Here is a 9,564-nt window from a genome sequence, read left to right on the forward strand (position 1 = left end):
CGTCAATCCATTAATCGAATAGCTGATAATACAGCCAATCCACAGTCAAGCATTCGGCGGGAGCCTAGTGCTTTTGAGGCAGTTGAGGCAGCAACACAACCAAGGGCGCAGCCTAAATGCAGTATGTGCCACGCGATAGGTCATAGAATGACCTCGAAGTCATACCCTCTGCGGCACGCAGAGCTTTTACAACGAGCAGAAATAGAGGCGCCGACAGCAACAGAAACGTTAGCAGCGATGGCTGCTCCCCCAGCAACAGCTAATACTTCAATAACGGCACCGTTATCGGCAACAGCGAAGGGTCCGGCAGCAGTAGAGTCACCGGTGGCAGCAGTAGCGCGGGCACTGCGGTATGATGACCCACAAGCTATCTACCAGAGATATACTGCAGTAAGAGAAGCTTGGTATAAGGCGCAGCCGCCCAGCAGTATCAAGACTAACCAACAGTATCGGAAGGCGACGGGCCTACCTTTACGGTATAGCAAAGCCGACTACGACTGGTGCCTCGACTGGAAGCAAATGATCAAGTGCTGTGAGATGCCAATAGGCTCTAGGGAATGGACCAAAGAAGAGATGATGGCCTATCTTGACTGGGATAAGTCAGAAAACGACCGTCTTGATGCCTAAGTAGCCGATGAGATAGTAGTATAACCCTTTTCGGGCAGATGAGGGCCAGGAGAGATTTGGAGAGCATGTAAGAAGGATATTGAGGAGCAGCAAGCATTGTATTTAGCCCTGTAGCTAATTCTCGTTGTAGTTGTGTTGTAAAAGTAGTGTTATATATCCACGTTTACATAATGCCCACGGGTACCCGTGTGCCTATTGGGCCCCCTGAGCTATTGCATTAAACTCTCCAAGAATCCTATCTCTTTGAGTGGCACAAGGCATCCATAGGTCACTTACCCCGCTTTTCCTGACTAATTTTGCGGGTACCTGCGGGGTACGTGAAGTTCCCGACAGACAGCTTCTTCATTCAACACCACCAAAATCATCAAAATCCTCATACAAATTGACCCTAACAAGTCTCAATTAAAACGATGAGCTCTGAAAAGATACAAGATTACATAGATGATCATAGCTTTGACCCCCTGCCTTTGAGGGCAACTAATGACCCCACCGGCGTGCCTAATTTTCCGCCCGAAGAGGGCCGCGGTGATGATTTTCAACCTTTCAACATAGAATATCGTGATTTTAAGATCAACCCTCTACCCAAGGAACCACTCGAATTATTCCAGCTTTTCGTACCTATTTCCCTTGTACAGTCATGGATTGAATACACCAACAGCTGGGTCGCTCACTTGCTCGAAAATGCCGTTATTGACAACTGGAATACCCCCCTTTCCAAACAGTCCCGCATTCTCAAGTGGGAAGGCATCTCCACCGCAACAGCTTATGTATGGCTTGGGGTCCTTATTTACCTAGGAATTCATAGGGAAAATCCCTCAAGGACCATTGGAAGGCTCCTAGGCTAGGAGATCAGCGCCCCCTTCACTCAATCATCAAGTTCACGCCCTTACGCCGGTTTCAGCTGATTATAAGGTGTTTCCGCACTTTTGACTACACCAAGCTCGATGTGAGGGATGAGGACGATCTTCCAAAGACCTTCCAAGCGGCTGAAGAGTGGTCTGATCACATACAAAGGGTGTCTATCGAGCTCTATCTTCCAGGGACTAATCTGACTGTAGATGAGTGTATGATCCCTTTTACAGGCAGATCAAAAGAGATAACGCTCGTCAAGGGAAAGCCTACGCCGGTAGGGTTCAAAGTCTGGGTTATTGCGCAACAGGGCTATTTTCTGCAGTGGCTTTGGCATGTGAAGGCATCACCATATAAGGCTGTAGCGATTGAGCTACCTATACCACAACGGTGCGGCAAGAAGGGAAAGCTGCTGACCGAGATCCCTCTCAGCAATACACAGAGCGTCGTGGTTCACCTACTGAAAAGGCTGTTAACGCAGACATATCACGTCTTCACAGATAACCTCTTCTCGTCGCCGCAGCTCTTCCGCCTTCTTCGGCAGCTTGGATACGGGGCTACAGGCACGGCACGCCCTAACAGCGGCATCACCACCGAGATGAAGCATATAAAAGAGACCGGGAAGCTTCCTGATGGCAAGCCTTTGGCGTATAATAAGGTATATTTAATCCCGACGAAGGATAAACAGGTTTGGACAACTTTACCTATATTTCCCTTACTAATTTGTCTCTTTCTGTTCCCTCTAGGTCCTTCAAATCGCTTGGAAAGATAGCTCTGTAGTGCTCTTCCTTTCAACTGTGCACAGCGCAGCCCCTCTTGCCCGCACACGTATAAAGAGGATGTTGCCCGACAAAAGAGGCACAAAGGCAGAGGCACAACGCCTGCAGCAGGTATTCAATGGTGATAGCTTCAGGATGATCCCTATTCCTTCTATTGCCGCTCAGTATAACGTTGAAATGAATCACGTGGACCGCGGCTATCAGATAAGGCCCTATACAACATATGAGCATCGATTCCGGCGCGGTCCTTGGCAGGCGTTGCTGTGGTCCTTCCTCCTTGAAGTCGCACTTGCGAATAGCTTCATTTTGCAGAAGAAGACCCGGCAGCCTCGTTCGAAGCCCTATACCACGCTTCAAGCTTGGAAAGAGGCTATTTACAACGCCATTTTCAACAAGTACGGCACCGATAGCTGCACAAGGAAGAGATGCCGTACAGGGAAGGAAGAAGACAGCGAGGATCTTGAAGCACGGCAAATTCACCTACAAAGAGATATCAATCATGTCTACAGAGGCAGAAATAGCTCTTCACCTTGCCTAGCTTGCAAAGGCCCCCGCCAAGGGCAGCCTCGACCCGCCAAAAGGGGGAAAAAAAAAGGAGGTTATTTACAGCCGATATCAGGAAATGCACGAGGTCGGGTTAGCAGGTACGGCTGCAAAGTGTATGATGTAGCGATTTGTAACAATGCTGACTGTAGGTACTTATATCACACGCCAATTTAGGTGTAGATGGAGGTACCGGCTGTCACGGTTCATTTTGATTGGCCCCCCACCCCTGTCGTGACTTCGTGGATGCCTTGTGCCACTTAAAGAGATAGGGTTAGAGATCCAATCAGACGATTAAGCGCATCGCTGAAAGTGGAGTCGCGGCAGTTTCGCCAGATAACCCCTTTCAAGTGAAAGAGAAAAACAGGGGCAGCGTGTCACAGCTCGACCAGACTGGCCTACCCTAGACCACTAACAAGGTAGATCCGGATCACGTGGCGATACGTTATCGCAGAGACTTTGTTTACCGACCAGATAGTTCCTGAACGTAGCTCCTCGAGCTACGTCTTGTTAATAGAGCCTGACCTGCCTGCAGTGCCTATCCGTAGCAATAGACCGTATTCTGCCTGAAGCGTTCCCCGTTCACCTGCCCTACCGAGCCCAGCCCGTGACACTACGTAGCTCCCACCAATTGGACGCCGAACGCAATGCCTGCCCACCCGACTCCCCCCGCTATCCCAGGAAGCCGCGCCGAATATGAGGCATGCTATGCAGAGGACCCCGATAAGTGGTACCAATACCTAAGCGACGCCTACGCCTGGATGAAAGAACAGGAATCCAACCAGGTCGCAGCCGATAGGAAGCTCGTAGAGCTCCAAGTCCAGGTCGAGACCCAGCAAGAGGAAATCCTGAACCTCCAGAACACCCTACAGGCGGTACAGATCGAGAAGTCCGCCGCCATGATGCAGAGGTCATGGGTAGAGGACCGGCTTGATAAGAAAGAAAAGGAACTAGAGGCGGCCCGGGATGAAGCCCGCCAAGCTATAGCCTCTAGACTACCTACTGTATCAGCCCTAACGCCCTCCGCTACGCCTGATCCCCTTGCTAAGACGCAAGCAGCTGAGATTGTGGGAGCGGCTCCGCCTCCTACTACCCGATCTACCGCCTCCGCCTACCTTTCAGAACGACTACCCGACCCTGAGAAGTTTGAAGCTACCCGCGCAGACTTACGCCGCTTCCGTGATGCCATTACAGAGAAACTAACCGTTAATGAAGACCGATACCCGACTGCAGTGAGCCGTATGGCTTATGTGAATAGCCGACTGAACAAGGAATCCTACAAGCTCATACAACCTTACATCTTTAAGGGAGCTTGCCGCCTTCCAGACTATCAGGATATCTTGGATATCCTACAGGGCGCCTATGGGGACCCGAACGAAGCCAGAACAGCACGACGGAAGCTAGATGTTATCAAACAGAGAGATAGAGACTTCTCTACCTTCTATGCCGAGTTTCAGAGCCTGAGCCTTGATAGCGGCCTTGAGGGAGATGCCCTGGCCCCTTTCCTCGAGAAGGCCGTATCGAAAGAGCTATCCGAGATGCTCCTGAATAACCCCCCTGCCGATTACAGCTATAATACATTAGTATCGCACTTCAAGGAACTGGATATACGCCTGCAAGAATACCGTGAGAAGAGCCGACCCTATATCCCTAAGAGGTCGAACCCTATACCTCGTGTAGGTCCTACACGCACACGGGCCGAGAGACAAGAGAGGAAGTCCCCCTCGCCCCGTAGGGGTCGAAGCCCCCCTGAGAATCCCCAGCTTGCCGGAGACCCCATGGACTTAAGCAATCAACGCCGCTATATCCGCCCGAACTACCGCAGAGAGAATAACCAGTGCTTCCGTTGCGGGTCGTCATCTCACTACCTCCGCGACTGCCCTGAACCCGACACCCGGCCTGCTAAATTCCGACACGCAGCTATTCCCCAGAGCCCTTACCGCTATAGCCGTCACTCCTCTCCAAGATCCCCGGCTCTAGACCGATCCGACTCCCGCAACTCACGAAGGCACCAGGAAAACGGGGCGAGCCTGTCCTAAGTCGGCGGCAGGCTCCCGCCTCACTACCACCCGCACTGAAGATCAGACTATCTGCCGCCTCGGTCCATGGGATTCCAGTTGAAGAGGAAGGGAACCAACGTTCTAACTTAATGATTTTACCTGCTAACCTAATATCAACTGGAAAGGAACCAATACCTTCTTACGCTATGACAGATAGCGGAGCAGAAGGGAAAGGATTCATTGATGAAAGCTGGGCTAAGTCCCAGAACCTGCAATTCCGCCCCCTGAAGAGGCCTTTCGAAATAGAAGTATTCGATGGCCGCCCTGCCGAGAGTGGACAGATCACCCACTACGTCCGTGCCGGACTCCGTATCGCCGACCACTACCAGAAGAATATGTTATTCTACGTCACCCGGCTAGCCAGCTATCCTATAGTCTTAGGAATGCCCTGGTTAAAGCAACACGATCCACAGGTAGGCTTCGCAGCCCACACCTTTACCTTTAATAGTCTATACTGTCAGAAGTTCTGTAATACACCAGCCAAGCCCACAAAAATCAAAGCCCTACAGACCGTCCCAAAGAAATTCCTCCGCCAGCTAGAACAGAACATTCCCCAAAGCCTGAGGAGGAAGGATATCCTTCCTATATCCCTACAAGCTGTCAGACTATATAGCCGGAGAACCCGCTGTCGCTTCTTCGCTGTCACCCTGGAACAGATAGACAGAGCATTACAGAATAAGAGTGAGGATCTGAGACTGCCCGAGGAACTACGAGAGTTCCAGGACGTATTTTCGCCTAAAGAAGCAGAGAAGCTACCTCCGCACCGAGCCGGAGATCACCACATTGAACTGATACCCGGAGGGAAGCTGCCCTTCGGCCCGCTATATGGAATGTCCCGAGAAGAGTTGACAGCTCTACGAGAGTGGCTCGATGAGAACCTGCGCAAAGGATTCATCCGACCTAGCTCTTCACCCGTCGCCTCCCCAGTGCTGTTTGTCAAGAAGCCAGGCGGCGGGCTACGATTCTGCGTGGACTACAGGGCCCTGAATAATATCACCGTAAAGGACCGCTACCCGTTACCCCTGATCAAGGAATCCCTGAACAACCTGTCCGGCATGAAGTACTTCTCCCGCATAGATATTGTATCCGCTTTTAACAACCTCCGGATCGAGAAGGGCCAAGAATACCTCACGGCCTTCCGGACCCGTTTCGGATTATATGAGTCCCTGGTCATGCCCTTCGGCCTGACAGGAGCCCCTGCAACGTTTCAACGTTATATTAACGACGCTCTGCGAGAGCACCTGGATATATTCTGTACAGCTTACTTAGACGACATCCTGATTTACAGCCGGACCCGGGAGGAGCACATAGAGCACCTCAAGTTGGTGCTCCAGAGGCTGAGATCCGCTGGGCTCTTCGCAAACCCATCGAAGTGCGAATTCCTAGTGAAAGGGACGAAATTCCTGGGCCTGATCGTGGGCCAGGAAGGCATCAGAATGGACCCCGCGAAGGTTGAGACTGTTAAGAACTGGAAAACACCGACCTGCCTGACAGATGTACAAGCCTTCATTGGCTTCGGGAACTTCTATAGGAGGTTCATCCGTGACTTCTCAAAGCTCACAGCACCCCTGAATAGACTGACAAAAAAGGATGTACCCTTTATATGGGACGATACTTGCGAGAAGGCCTTTGTAAGGTTAAAGGAAGCCTTTATAACGGCACCAATTCTACGCCCGTTTGACTGGACCAAGGACGTGATCCTTGAGACCGATGCCTCTGATTATGTCTCAGCAGGCGTACTCTCACAGTATGATAACGAAGGAAGGTTACACCCGGTGGCGTTCTTCTCAAAGAAGCACACTGCTACAGAGTGTAACTACGAGATCTACGACAAGGAACTGATGGCTATTATCCGCTGTTTTGAAGAATGGAGACCTGAACTGGAGGGAGCACCCTCACCTATCAGAGTTATTACAGACCACAAGAACCTCGAGTACTTCACGACCACGAAGTTGCTGAATAGGAGGCAGGCTAGGTGGTCTGAATTCTTGTCCCGCTTTAATTTCCAGATCACCTATAGACCAGGGAAGCAAGGAGTTAAGCCCGATGCCCTGACCAGGAGGTCAGAGGACCTCCCTAAAGAGGGGGATGAGCGCCTGGCGCACCAGAGCCAAGTAGTCCTGAAGAAGGAGAATTGGCAACTTCCACCGTTAAAGGTCCAGAGAGCCCGCATCCGACAACCGCACCGACAAGGTTCAATACCAATAGAGGAACCCATCCTTTCCTTAGAGCTACCAGAAGACATTAGCCGCCTGTTAGACCAAGCCTATAAGACCGATGAAGATCTACAGTCGATACTGCAAGCCCTAGAAGAAGGAGCCCCACGCCACCCGAAGATCACACTTGCCGAATGCAAAGTAATACAAGACCGACTGCTATACCGAGACCGCGTTTATATTCCGAATTACGACCCCCTGAAGACCGCACTCCTGAAGGCTAGCCACGAACACCCTATAGCTGGTCACCCAGGCCGCGCCCGTACTTATGATCTACTCTCCCGCGATTACTACTGGCCTGGAATGCTGTCATATGTTGAACGATGGGTTAAGAACTGTCATACCTGCCGAAGAGCCAATCCTGCCCGAGAGGCAAGGCAAGGAGTCCTAAAGCCCCTACCGGTACCTGAACGAGCCTGGCAACACATATCAATGGATTTTATCACCTACCTGCCGCCCAGCGAAGGACACGACGCCATATTGATTATAGCCTGCCGCCTCACGAAGATGAGACATATTATCGCCTGTAAAGGGACCTGTGATGCAGAAGACACCGCCCGTTATTACCTGAAAGAGGTGTGGAAGCTACATGGCCTCCCACATACAATTATATCAGACCGGGGACCCCAATTTGTGGCTGAGTTCTGGAAGAAGCTTACCCAGCAGCTATCAATCAACTCGCTGCTATCAACCGCCTATCACCCCGAGACCGATGGACAGACAGAACGCTTAAATGCGATATTGGAACAGTACCTGAGAGCCTATGTATCTTACTTACAAGATGACTGGAGCCGATGGCTCCCTCTGGCCGAGTTCGCTGCGAACTCCCTGAAGTCTGAGACGACCGGTATGTCCCCGTTCTTCGCGAATTACGGATTCAACCCGCGGATGGGCTTCGAGCCTACAATTACAGTCAAAGGAACACCTGCCACAAGAGACGCTGAGAAGTTCGCGCAAAAAATGAATGAGATACTGGAATACCTACGCTCCGAGAGTATAGCCGCGCAAGCCCGCTACGAAACCCAAGCGAACCGTCACCGACGACCTGCCAGACAATATCGTGAAGGAGATCACGTTTGGTTAGACGCCCGAAACATCAAGACATTGAGACCGCAGAAGAAGCTAGACTGGAAGAACATCGGCCCGCTTAAGATCACGAAGGTTATCTCCCCGTACGCCTACCGACTGGAACTGCCTGCCAGTATGAAGATACACCCGGTATTTCACACAAACCTGCTTAAGCCCGCCGCTACCGACCCGCTGCCGGGCCAGAATCCAGACCCGCCGCCGCCTGTCGAAGCTGAAGGAGTAGAGGAGTGGGAAGTCGAAGATATCGTAGATTCCCGCTGGGACAGACGCGGCCGCGGAGGCCGTCCTAGACTGAAGTATACCGTGAAATGGGCTGGATACGCAGACCCAACAGAAGTCCCCGCAGACTATGTGGAGAACGCCGCCGAGGTTGTGGCTAACTTCCACAGGAGATATCCCGATAAACCTGGACCACAGTGACCTATCTCGACAGAGCTCGATGCTAAGAGAGGGGGGTACTGTCACAGCTCGACCAGACTGGCCTACCCTAGACCACTAACAAGGTAGATCCGGATCACGTGGCGATCAACTCTCTCCGGTAAAAATTCTTTCTTGGCACGCACTGTTAGTGCGGTGCTAGGAGCGGGATTTTCTGCAGGCCACGCGACCACACAAAAACTGCGGGGACGCTATCGGCTCCCTAACAGCAGTTTTCGATGAAGGAATTTTGGAGAGTTCGCCTTCTCTACCGAGCCCAGCCCGTGACAATTGTACAGTATATTACTAGAAAAGAAAAAGGTTAGGACAGAGAGTATATTGCTATAAAGATAGTAATAAAAAGGTTATTATATTTTATATAAAGAGAGCATATAAGGAATAAAGAGAGAAAGGAAAGTAAAAATATATTAGGTAGTATAAGTACTATATAAAGGGAAAAGTAAGTAAATAGTACTTATATAACTAAGGGTAAATATAAAGATTAACTAGGATGAAAGATAATATTACAGAAAAGGAAAGAGAAAAAAAGAAAAAAAGAAAAAAATAAAGAGATTTTATAATAGTAAGATTAAATAGTAGATGTATAGTATTAGGGTTATTATAAAGCATTAAAACACAAGGTTAGGAAGAAGTAACTAGTAGGATAAAAGGGTTATAAAGTAGAAAGAGAAAGATAAGATATAAAGAGGGAAATTAAAGAGTAAGGTTATAATCTACTAAAGGTAGTAGATATAGTAAGTGTAAGGCAGTAGTAACAAGAGTTAGGGTTAAGGAAGAAAAGTAATATTATTCTATCTAGTGTTTATTTTAAGGTTAGGGGTAAACAGAGTTATAGGGTTAGGGTTATAGAGTTTTTCAAGGTTAGGGTTAAAGCAGGTAAAAGGGTTAGGGTTATAGAGTTTTTCAAGGTTAGGGTTAAAGCAGGTGAAAGGGTTAGGGTTATAGAGAGTAATAATGGTTAGG

At 49.9% G+C, this 9,564-nt stretch overlaps 2 protein-coding genes across 2 annotated transcripts; both read left to right on the forward strand.

Moving 5' to 3' along the window:
* Positions 1-237: 237 nt before the first annotated feature.
* Positions 238-627, forward strand: FOXG_22256 (uncharacterized protein; the record flags this gene model as incomplete). The annotated part of the gene is made up of 1 exon (XM_018402655.1): positions 238-627. One exon carries the CDS (start codon positions 238-240, stop codon positions 625-627), a length of 390 nt encoding a protein of 129 aa, XP_018256537.1.
* Positions 628-1,037: 410 nt separating this feature from the next.
* FOXG_22257 (uncharacterized protein) lies at positions 1,038-4,837 on the forward strand (the record flags this gene model as incomplete). Its single annotated transcript, XM_018402656.1, has 4 exons — positions 1,038-1,394; positions 1,433-2,134; positions 2,223-2,685; positions 3,420-4,837. 4 exons carry the CDS (start codon positions 1,038-1,040, stop codon positions 4,835-4,837), a joined length of 2,940 nt encoding a protein of 979 aa, XP_018256538.1.
* Between the last annotated feature and the right edge of the window lie 4,727 nt (positions 4,838-9,564).

Source organism: Fusarium oxysporum, chromosome 2 (genome assembly GCF_000149955.1).
Source record: "Fusarium oxysporum f. sp. lycopersici 4287 chromosome 2, whole genome shotgun sequence".
NCBI classification, from domain to species: Eukaryota; Fungi; Ascomycota; class Sordariomycetes; order Hypocreales; family Nectriaceae; genus Fusarium; species Fusarium oxysporum.